At 30.1% G+C, this 12155-nt stretch overlaps 2 protein-coding genes across 3 annotated transcripts; both read left to right on the top strand.

Moving 5' to 3' along the window:
* The first annotated feature begins 1144 nt into the window (after positions 1-1144).
* LOC124939982 (TBC1 domain family member 13-like) lies at positions 1145-5359 on the top strand. The gene is made up of 9 exons (XM_047480451.1): positions 1145-1680; positions 1806-1898; positions 2035-2139; positions 2759-2911; positions 3284-3382; positions 3459-3587; positions 4166-4345; positions 4718-4834; positions 4998-5359. Exons 1-9 carry the CDS (start codon positions 1354-1356, stop codon positions 5157-5159), a joined length of 1365 nt encoding a protein of 454 aa, XP_047336407.1. The 5' UTR covers positions 1145-1353; the 3' UTR covers positions 5160-5359.
* Positions 5360-8897: 3538 nt separating this feature from the next.
* On the top strand, positions 8898-11535 carry LOC124938501 (RPM1-interacting protein 4-like). 2 transcript variants are annotated; one of them, XM_047478945.1, is made up of 4 exons: positions 8898-9064; positions 9280-9807; positions 10628-10816; positions 11149-11535. In XM_047478945.1, exons 2-4 carry the CDS (start codon positions 9382-9384, stop codon positions 11182-11184), a joined length of 651 nt encoding a protein of 216 aa, XP_047334901.1. In that variant the 5' UTR covers positions 8898-9064; positions 9280-9381; the 3' UTR covers positions 11185-11535. The 2 variants fall into 2 exon arrangements, with proteins under 2 accessions (XP_047334901.1, XP_047334900.1); XM_047478944.1 differs by having other exon boundaries at positions 8899-9064; positions 9283-9807.
* The last annotated feature ends 620 nt before the right edge of the window (positions 11536-12155 follow it).

Below are 12155 nucleotides of genomic sequence, written 5' to 3' on the forward strand. Positions count from 1 at the left end.
TGTTTTTTTTAAATAAATTATTAAAATATGTATTTATATTTAATATTTAATATTTAAATTTTATAAAAGATAAATAAAGTTTGGAGTCAATGATATTTTAATTATTGAAGTGAATAGATGGCATTAAGTTTGTTTGGTGAGTTTTTTTTAAAATTTTTTAATTAAAATATAATCATTTTATAATATTTATTTTTAAGTATTAAATCATTTAATTTATTAAATAAAATATTTTTATTTTATTTTTATAAAATTTAAATATTAAATTATATTTATAATAATTAATTAATTAAAAATGATAATAATTTATCATCAAACAATTTTTTTTAATATAAATAAAAATTCACTAAAAATCCTATAATAACCAAACAAGTTCTTAGAAATTATTTGGATTTAATGTGGCTCTTTGTGCTTGTTTCGTTATTAACTGCCACCTATAACTATGTGATTGATTGAGATGATATGATGAGTAGGTATCATTTGGTCCCTCAACCTTTAATATAACTTTTTTAATTATAATATTGAGCTATTTTGGTATATAACATAAATTAAATTTTTTATATAAATCAAATTAATTTTTAAATATTTGTGACAACTATTATATTAGAATAATTATTTTTTTTAAATGAGCCATATTGATGGGAGAAAAAATCAATATTATTTAAGATAATTTAGAAATTATATTATTTTATTTTATTGAGATGTATTAGTAAGTGAGAAAAGATAGATATTTGATGAGATGAATCTAATAATTGTTTTAATTGCGCAAATGATCGCCTCTTATTTTTAGATAAAAATATCTCATCGCGTCGGCATAAACGCGTCTAGGGACGGCACACTCGAAGAATTAGAATCACGCAACGACACACTCGACGAATTAGAGTTACAAAACAAGGTATTTTTTGTTAAAAAAAATAAAAAGTAGTCATCTATACGTTTAAGTCAATTATTAGGGTTATTTCATAAAATTTCTTTGAAAAATATCACATACAAATCATTATTATTTGATAATTTACTAATACATACAAATATGATATAAACTTTGAAAATTACTATTTTACCCTTTTCCTCTGTCGACGTGGCATCTTCAGAGAATCCCTTCGCATAATTTTCTCACCGTACTGTCATAAGATCTTTCTCTCTCTATCTTCCCTCCCTCGTGCCCTTCTCTTTCTCTCTCTACACCAGCTGCAAGCGTATGATGATTCCACGACTACGAGAAAGGGTTTGATGAATCAAAGGTGACTTTCAACTGTTATTCTTCATCGTTGAGCTCTGGAAAACCTAGAAGACTTCGCCGGAGGTCACTTTACAGTCTCCTGGACCTTCTTCCTTCTCCCTTCCGTCGAGATCGAGATGGTGAAAAAACAAGTACCTGATTGGCTCAACAGTTCTCTCTGGTCTGCTCCTCCTCCAACTCCTACACATCCAGATGACGAAGAAGATAACGGTGGAGATAATCGCATCATACGAAAATCTGGAACTTCTACTGTCTCTTCGGAGACTTCAACTCGTACGGAGTCGCCGATTCGAGAACCGGTAACGGTTACTCCTCCGGCTATGATCAAACCGGAGTCTCAGAAGGTGGAAGTTAGAGATCAGTTGAGTAATGGAGATGATAATGGTAGCTCTGTCAGTTCCTCCGCCGATGAATTGGCGCGACAAGCTCAGCTCATGCAAGAGGTTAGACATACAGTCGTTTTATCTTTGTTTTACAATGCAATAAATAATCATTTCATGTTAATCTCTTAATATGTTCGATTGTTATACTGCGTTATGTGTTTGATGAGACTATTGTTTTTATTAAGCTTTTAAGGAAAGTGATAAATATGGGAGAATTGAGGAGAATTGCATCACAAGGTATACCGGATAGTGATGGCATTCGAGCAGTAGTGTGGAAGGTATAGTTGATTCAGTTGACAGATAATGAGGAAACTATGAATTTCTTAAAGTGATGGAAAGTGTAGAGAATACATATCAAAATTAGCTTGCATTTTAAATCGCTTGACTTCGGAACTCGTTTCTTCACATGTGCAGCTTTTATTGGGATATTTGCCACCTGATCGAGGGCTATGGTCATCTGAACTAGCCAAAAAGAGGTCTCAGTACAAGCATTTCAAAGAAGAGCTTTTTCTGAATCCTGTAAGTTGGTATTATGCTTTAGTATAATTGAATAATCATATCTTAATCTTATATGCACTTCCCTTGCATTGAATTGGATATATATATATATTATGATTGATAATATGGATGTATGTGCATTTAATGATAATGCGCAATAATGCCTTGGTTAGTTTTGTATCTTCAGCTTTCTTCCTCCAAGTGGAGATGAAGTGTTGTCGATTCGTGAAAAGTTTGATAAGATAGGAGGAAAGATAAAAAGTTGAAACCTATGAGTTTTTAGATGAAGTCTTTTTTTCCTTCCTGGAGGAGGTTAGCACAATATCCCACCGATATGATCCTCATTTCAATTATAGGGGTTTTAGTGAGAATCTAACCTGAAACCTTAACCTCTCACTTGAAGACTCTTACCACTTGAACTACTGTTCGTGGGTATCCATGTTTCATATGATACAATTAGATATTAGCGCATGTTTACTCTAGCATCCATATGATGGTTAATAAGCTGGAATTAAGCAGTACAATCTTGTAGTCAAGTCATTAAGGCTATAGGAATATTATTTTTTGTATGGTTTGTAGCCTTTTTCTCTTTGCAATTGTGAAGAGCTTATGAATTTCTAATTGTTTCTGTGTTAGTCAGTCAGATATTACGAGGAGATTGGAGAAGACAAATATCGGGAATGAGGAAGTAAAATGTGTAAATGGTGGTGCCTTACTCTTAAGATCAGAGATACCTCATGGAGAACACCCTTTGAGTCTTGGGAACACCAGCTTATGGAATAAGTTCTTTCAGGTATTATGCCAAATGAGGCTGGAACTTAGGCGTCATATAATTTGGCCGGCTATATGTATTTTTTTATACAATAAATAAATTCATTGAAAATCATGCATAACAATGAGATGTATTGCAATAAAATGAGACACATGTTATAATGAGTTGTTATGTTCTTCTTCCTACTAGTACAAGTAATTAATCTCCTTATTCTAATAGCATACTAGTGAAAATATCCATTTGTAGCAAATCTAAAAATCAATTCATAGTAAATTTTAAAAACTATTACGATGCACAACATTAAAGATCCTGTGCAAAAATGAAGAGATTTTTATGCACATACTTCTTAGAAGCTGCTATCCTTCATTGTCTTATTCCTGATGGAAAAATCAGGATTCGGAGATTATAGAGCAGATAGATAGAGATGTTAAACGGACTCATCCTGACATGAACTTTTTTTGCGGGGACAATCAATTTGCAAAATCAAACCAGGTAAACTTCTATTGCTGAATTGTTGATATGTCCCAAAGAAGCAAAATATATTAGCCAACATTCTCTTTCATTTCAGGAATCTCTGAGAAGCATATTGATAGTCTTTGCAAAGCTGAATCCGGGTATAAGATATGTGCAAGGAATGAATGAAGTTCTGGCACCTCTATTCTACGTTTTCAGAAATGACCCTAATGAGGAAAATGCGGTAAGGATATAAACATCTCTTGCATGTTGTCTTTAGAACTTGATAAAATGATTTTTTTCAGGATGAGGTAGTATTCTCAATGATATTTCCTTTACCTTCTCTTGTTTGATTATATTAGTTATCGCATGTCCCGTTTTGAAGTACTTGTTTTCCAGATGATATCACGTATGGAAACAAAACTCTGTTAGACAGTGATTCAACAATTTATTGAAGTCCAGATCCAAGAACAAAAAAGTGTTTCCAAATGGACCATATTAGGACTAGCCTCTCCTTTTAAACCTAAGAATAAGATGGAAATTGTGTTCTTGTTTAGAGCTGTCTGATGTAGGACTAGCCTTTCCTTGTAAACCTTTGGCGGGGTTATTTGGATTACCCTTCATCAAACAAGACCTTAGACATTAGATCTTTTGAACTAATATTTTGATTTTGGAAAGAATTTACTAGACGGTTAATCTCTTGACATGAATTATATGGACACATAATGAATTAAATAGTTAATACAGTGGTATATACTCGCTCGATGGTTTGTTCTATTTTTCATTAGCATCTTGTTTATCAGTATCCTTCAAATTTTGCAGTTCGCTGCAGAAGCAGACACGTTCTTTTGCTTTGTCGAGTTGTTAAGTGGATTCCGGGATCATTTCTGTCAACAGTTAGATAACAGTGTCGTTGGAATCCGTTCTACAATTTCCAAGTTGTCCAAACTTGTGAGAGAACACGACGAGGAGCTTTGGCGTCATCTTGAGGTCACAACAAAAGTATGAATACACCTTGATGTGATTAATTATCTAGCCATTCATAGAGTTGGTCTACTGGTTCATCCATGAATTTCTCATAGAAAATTAATTATGTTAGTATGTTGTTTCGATTTATATTTCCCATTATAAAAAGCTAGAAGTTAGAAACAATTCCTGTAAACCGATCCAGATGAGAATTTCCGTCTCAATATGTTTCCAAAAGTGATATCATCTGGATGTGGTATCACATCCAGATGATATCATGTTTTAGCAGTTTCTCAATGGGGCCTATAATATCTTCTTCGATTTCACCTTATTCTGATTTTGTATTTTTCATTGTCTATGTTTGAGGAGACGAGGAGTTATGAATTGGCTCTGGATATTGTTTTGCAGGTAAATCCTCAGTTTTACGCATTCAGATGGATTACTCTTCTCCTGACTCAAGAGTTCAATTTCTCTGACAGCCTCCTCATATGGGATACACTCTTAAGCGATCCCGAGGGTCCTCTTGTAAGTATCATTTCCCCAATTTAATCTTCTCTTCCTGTTTATGGAAGATTAACCTCATAATTATCTGATCCAAAAACACAACCGATTAAGGCAGCTAGTATTTTGTTTGGCAAGATTGGATTCAAAATGAATTAATAATAAACTTTTGTTCTTGTTTCTTCAGGAAACTCTACTACGAGTATGTTGTGCGATGCTGATAATTGTTAGGAGACGAATACTAGCTGGAGACTTCACGTCTAACCTCAAGTTACTTCAGAACTATCCTCCGACAAACATCAGCCACTTACTCTACGTTGCCAACAAGCTTCGCACACATTTGGTTTGATTGATCATAGGTATATTGTTATGTGAAGTTATTTATTTGAATAGGGAGCCAGATTTTTTTTTATAAAAACATAAAAAAAACCTTTTATTCTTGTGTTGAAATTTGCTTATGTAAAATTTAGTCTCCAAAAAAGAAAAAGAATGTAAAATTATTTGTGTTTAAAAGAACTACCTAACATTATTCATTTTATTTTGCCTTTAGTTGTTTGTATCCATCCATTCATAATTGTGATACTAATACTAGCTATAGTTGCTTTGGTAAAGATAAAGAGCACTTTATGGAGGAATTAGGTTCAATTATTATTAAAAGTGCCTTAATAAAGCTGTTGTGCCAGCCTAATTGTTCGAAAAAATTATTAAAAATGAGTGGTTATATATTATACTTTTGGAATAGTATTTTATTTTTTTGATCCTTTATGGAATTGGAACACCAAAATTTAAAATGGGGTCATCATCATCCTTGCATGTGATAGATTTTGTTTACATGTAAAAAATAAATGTTGTTAAGCGGTAAAAAGAGTTAGATATATCCAATTTTTCTGAAACAAATTACGGGTTACATGCTTAATCCACATTTCGAGCATTGAACTTATTAATAATAATCCACATGGAACTTAGTAAAATAAGAAGTCTAAGCTATTAATATTTGATTCTTATAATAAATTATAATTTGGTGTCTCTTGTTAGGTAAAGTATTGTCAATTTCAAAAGACCCACTTTTCAAGGATGCATAATTGTTCACATTATCAACAATTCTGTACGGTGGCATAATAGATCTTTAAGTCATATGATAATACAAATTATTTTATTGATAATTAATAAATAAAAGAATGATATTTTAAACAATGATGATTTAGTGAAAAATCATTGCGTGATGTTTGATTATTTGAATAATTATTTTAAATAATTCAACCCAATCTAGGCCTTTACATATATAATATAGATAAAGAATTAATCAAGCATTTTAATAATGTATCAAATGAAGCATAAATCAAACACATATTTAAGAACACATTTTCATACCAAAAAAACCCATTCAATGATGTTTGTGATGAAAATTCTTAGCAAAAAAAAAAAAGTATTAGTTGAAAAACATTTGTTAAGTGTATATATTGCTAAGTAATAGGAGTATATTTAAAACAATTGTTCTTATATTAAAGAATAAAAGTATCCTTACTAGATCAATTGGATTTTTATTTTATTTTTTCTCCCTCATGACAACTATCAGCCACTAATTTACAATCTTATATATAATATATTATCCTATCTCTTGTATTCTAGAGTTTCAATGATAAGAGCATTATTTTTTTTAGTCTTTATTGGTTAGAAAATAAAATAAAATATATACAAGTACGAAATCTTCACACACTAATATATTATTCAGGCCAAACCCTTAAATTAGGTTTTTTTATTGTGCTTAATTTGAGATTTCAAATATATTTTTTTTAAATCTTACAATTTAATATTTATTATTGTTAAATTATATAAAAAAAAAAATTTGCAAAATGTTTTAAAATCCGTTAAATTATTGGGCTAGTTTGATTTAGTATTTATAAGTCACGTATGGGTGCAAACTTTGCGTAATAAGTTCACGCAAAAAATTACAACCAAACATACTTTTGCGTTTAAACTCAATTTTCTCCCTACTTCCCTTCTACTTTTAAGATTATAATTTCAGTGTTTCTTTCTCTCATATTATAATATCTTTGTATTTAATATTGTTTTTTTCATTTTTTCTCATCTATTTCATTTATTTTTAATCATTTTATTCATTATTTCTCATCTATTTAATCTTTTTCTAATCATTTTATTCATTCTCTCTCATCTATTTTATATATTTATAATATTTTTATATAAAATTATTATAATAAAAAATATACATTTAAATATATTTTTATTTATTATTTATAATATATGTATCTTAATATATAAAATAATGAAGCAAAATATGAAAAATAAATACACTTTGATATTTTTTATTTATAATTATAGTTTTAGAAATCAAACTAACCTTAATTAATTATCTAAAATACTGATTAGAATTGAGATGAATCCTGAAATGAATAATAATATTAAGAGTGTGAGAGTGTATGAAAATAAATTGACAATTCAAAGATTATATTAGAGAGGGGAGTGTGAAAATGTGAAAAAGATATATTATTAAATACTTTTATATATATCTATATATTTTTTATATCATATTTATATTTAATATATTTAAAATTATATATTTATAAAAATAATATATTCATATCATTTATTTTTAAAATATATTATTTTTTAATTTAAGTCATTTATTAATAATTAAATTATATATTAACAAAAAATTATAAAAAATAATATATTAATATAATTTATTTTCAAATATATATTATTTTTTAATTTAAATCATTTATTAATATTTAAAATTAAATTAATAAATATATATAACATTATATCTATATATATATATATAATATTAATTATTAAATAATATATTATAAATATTAAAAATAATAAGCTAATATCTGGTTTTTTTTCTTCCGTAGAAAATCGATTTACGGTATAGAAGCTTATGACATCCCCTCTATGCCCGGTTGGTAATGATTCCTCTGACGGTAATTATTAAATAATATATTATAAATATTAAAAATAAATAAGTTGATATCTGTTTTTTTCATTCCGTGGAAAATCGATTTTACGGTATAGACGCTTATGACCTCCCCTCTATGCCCTGCGGTAATAATTCATCTGGCATTACGACCTTTACCACAACGACGCTATCCATAGATTAAATTATTTCGTGGATTGGGATGAGTTTGAGTCTACCCGAGCTTCTCTCTTAAACAGGCACCTTCTCCCCTCATTGGACAGTACTGTATTGTTGCTTTTTGGTGGTTTGAAGTTGTAGACGCAGTTACATAATTCGAGCCCAAGATTTCTAATTGAACTTATTAGATGTCTTGGAGTGAAGAAGAAGGTTTTCCTGTACGTTCATCCGGATTTTTTTCTAAATCCCAATACACCCAATGCCAGATAGCTGCCAAGAAGCACTATCAAACATACTCAAACTTAACGATTAAATAAGCTGAGATCATATAAATGTACCTAAATTTAGGTAACATTTTCTACGGAACATTTTTTTCAATAATTTGAAGTTTTGAAGACTGAATTTAATGAATTTCATAAAATCAGTAGTAGAAACCCTAAATTTGTTGACAGTTAAATTAGTAACAGAAAAGAAGGAGTCCGAAATCTCTATCGAACCCAACATCCAACATTGGGCCTTGTTCGTTTATAGGTTTTTTAAAAAATTAAGAGAGAAAAAAATTACATGATGGGTGATGATTTTAAGGAAATGATGATTATTTTTGATAAAAGACTTAAAAGTATTGATATATATAAATAAAATATAAAATAAATTATATTTTAGTATTTTGGTTAATGAAATGAGTGATGTGATAGGTGAGAAATGATTATTTAAAAATTGATTTTAAAAAAATTAAAATAAAACCTATAAAGAATAAGGCCTTTAGAGTTTCAATTTGACAATTTAATTATTAATTAATTTTATTTTTTTAAGAAAAATGCAATAAAATTATATTATGAGAATTAAAAAAAAGAAAAGAAAATAAAAGAATGTTTAAGAGACATTTATGACGGCTGGTTTGTCACCGGCAGAAGCGGATGGCGGGACCCAGGGTCGGTGTTTACTTTAGTTAAAAATAAAAGTCTTCACAAAGTGAAGACAGGTCAAGTGACACCGGTGGCGCCAGTCAATCCGGTCACTCCTCTCTTCTCTCCAAGCTTCCCTTTTCTTTTCTTTTCTAATTGCCATTACCCCCAATTCATCTTTCGCAAAAATGAAGATATGAATCTATCAAACCAACTTCCCATACTTTTCTCAAAAGGGTTCTTCACTTATCGGTTAGTTCATCTTCGATCTCTCCTTTTTTCCCCTTTTTTTACAGGTCTTGCAAAACTTCATTTCACCCTTTTCCTAATAGTCTAATATCTGTTTATTAAAGCTCTTAACTTTGTAGAATCATGTACTCTCAATCACTCTTTACGATCTTGAAATAGACAACCCATAGGAAGAAGAATGGTATTTTCATCAAATCTCTGATTTTTTTTGCTTTCAGCAGCATTCTGGAGTCCAATAGTTTGAAGATTTAACTTTTAAAATGAAATAGAAGACAGTCTGGGAAAGTATTACCAATATATTCAATCCAGGTCAATCTGATATGGACAAGGAGGCTGGGGAAATGAAGAGTCCTACAGAATTGGTAGCGAAAACAGCGAATAATGTTAGGAAGATAAGTGGAGATGGTGAAATAAGGAAACCATCTAATTCTCCATTACACCACAATGCAAATGCATCTGAAGAAGTTGATTTTAGGAAATTGACAGGTTCTCCATATCATCAACATCTTGGTGCTGGGAATTCTGGTGAAAATGTGAAAAGGACTGCAAGGCAAGTTACAGGATCTGACAGGAGTTTTGATAATTCCCCACTTCACCCACATTCTCAGGCGAAGATGGGTGGAGTAAGAGTGAGTGGAGTTCCTTCCTCTGCTAATGAAAGAAGAGTTTCATCTGAAGGCAGCAGAACACCTTCTGCCACTCCTGGAAGGAATTTACCAAGACAGGTTACACGAGGCGATGATTCGGTAAATTTAAATTTTCTCTGAAAATACATGTTTCTTCATATAATATAACATTTGGCCTGCATAGTTTTTAGATTTTTCTGACAAATCCTCAAGTTCTTTTCATGCTTCAAATTGCATATGAGAAACACTGGAAATTAAGTGAAAAGAAACTAATGATGGTTATAGCTAAGTATGATATCCTTGTTGACAAACCCTGGAAGTATTATCCTAATGAGGAAGAGATGATTTGGGCATTGTTCAATAAGGGTTCTCCAGATAACCTTTATCCCATCATCAATCTCTTCATGAATGAAATCACTACTAAAATATCAAGGCCAGGTTATTTGGGTCCAAATAACCCTTTTTCCCAACATCAATCTTATTAAGAAAAACGACATCAAACAAACACCAAATTACCATTACTTTATTTTAAAATATTAAATACAAAGATATTTGTCATCTACTCCCAATTATCCAATTTTTCATCGAACATTGTTTATTTTCTTAAAAAGTCGGATTATTTCAAAAGAACCTTACAACAAACAAGCTCTTGGTGTTCTCGTTTTCCTTGTGTTGTGATATCCAACCATGGTTGCTTCAGGGTACTATCAGACTTTTTATTGGTTGTATTCTTTCAGTGTCTTTTAAGATATTTGCCGATTGTGTTTAAATTTTTTAAAGGTTTGGAATAGTATCTCAGGGTACTTACTATTCTCCTGTCCATTTGGGTTTAATCATCATTTTGATTTTGATTAGTACAATTTATATATATAGGTCTTTAAGTATCTTTTCACTATGTAAACTTGAATTGGAATATTCATCTTTCTTTTGTGTGCGGCAGTCTGAACAAGCTGTTGTTCCTAAATTCGGTGATTGGGATGAATCTGATCCTAGTGCAGCCGAAGGGTTGACTCAAGTATTCGAGCTGGTTCGAGAGGAGAGGCGTAGTGGAGGAAGGTTACCCATCAATTCTAATGAGGGTTCTCAATCCAATGGTCGAAAGCCATTTAGAAGTGAAAGTTCCCCCAAGGTACTTTAATAATATGTTGTTCTTCAGATATAATCAAATTCCCAAAAAACAGAAAGTTGATTATTTAGAACTTGTTTGATCTTTTTTGGTTATTTAGATTATTTCCAAACAATTTCTTATCACATCACATATCCTTTTAGCAATCAAATCATCCTTACTTCATCAACCAAGATAATATAGTAATTTAACCCACATAAAAACAAAATTTTGAATTCATAAGCTATATTTGTTTTTTCAAATAACCCTAGATCAAACAAATAAGCTCTTAGAGGTGAAATGGGTTTCGTTGAACTTGAACAGTCTTTTATTCTTCTTCTTCTTCTATGCGACAGAAATGCTGTGGATGCTTTTCATTTGGAAGAAAATGATGTTTTGGAGATTTTTATGTTGATGAAAAAGAAGGGGGCATCAACAATCTGTTGTTGTTGTATACTTATAGATAGTTCATTCTTTTTCTGTGTGCTTTTTTTTCTTTCTACTCTAAGTAAGTCAGTCTCATCTGGTAGACGAAAAGAAAACCCAAAATAAAGGGGGTTAAAAATCCAGGGAGAAATAGCATTTGTCATATTCAAATTCTCTTCTTTTATGTGTTCTGATTGATCTTTACAATCTTTTGCTTTTCATTTCCACTTGCTTGTAAAGTATATACAATTGAAGGATATCCCTAACTTATGTATGTATTTCCACTAAGGGTTTTATTTGATGGTTATAATTCTACATGTTTGTTTATTTCACGGTCATGACTTCTCACTTCGAGTCGAGCCTTTTGGTCTCTTAAGTAATATTATTTTTACTAGTGGGTTATCTGTTTTTTAGTCAGAAAATGAATATTAAGGTTTAGAAGCTTATGATCTCGAGCAAAATAAAAATGGGAATTAGGATATTTTACCTCAAGGATGCTGTATTATACATCAAAATACTTGCTGATTCTTTACTTATCTATGATTCCATGAACATTTTTACCATGAACATTTTTAACATTTTTTTGATAACTCAAGTAATTACTTCTTTTTAAAGTAAAAGGAATGAATTAGTTTTTTTTTTCCTTTTATCATCCCATAGAAGTTGGAAACTCATAAGGAAAAAGAATATCTTAAAGAGTTTGAATCATAAGAGTAAAATTTTGTTATTATTAATATATAATGATAAAATAAAAAAAATATCCTCATTAAATATTGTTTTTTAAATTTGAATTATTTTAATAATCCAAACGAAAAGGTCTCTATTACTAAAATATGCAGATTGACAATAAAGGTTTTTTCAAAAAATATGCAGATTGACAATAAAGGTTTTTTCAAAATTTTGTAAGTTTCTTTAATTTTTCTCATTTTATAATTAT

Source organism: Impatiens glandulifera, chromosome 5 (assembly GCF_907164915.1).
Source record: "Impatiens glandulifera chromosome 5, dImpGla2.1, whole genome shotgun sequence".
In the NCBI taxonomy this organism is placed as follows: domain Eukaryota; kingdom Viridiplantae; phylum Streptophyta; class Magnoliopsida; order Ericales; family Balsaminaceae; genus Impatiens; species Impatiens glandulifera.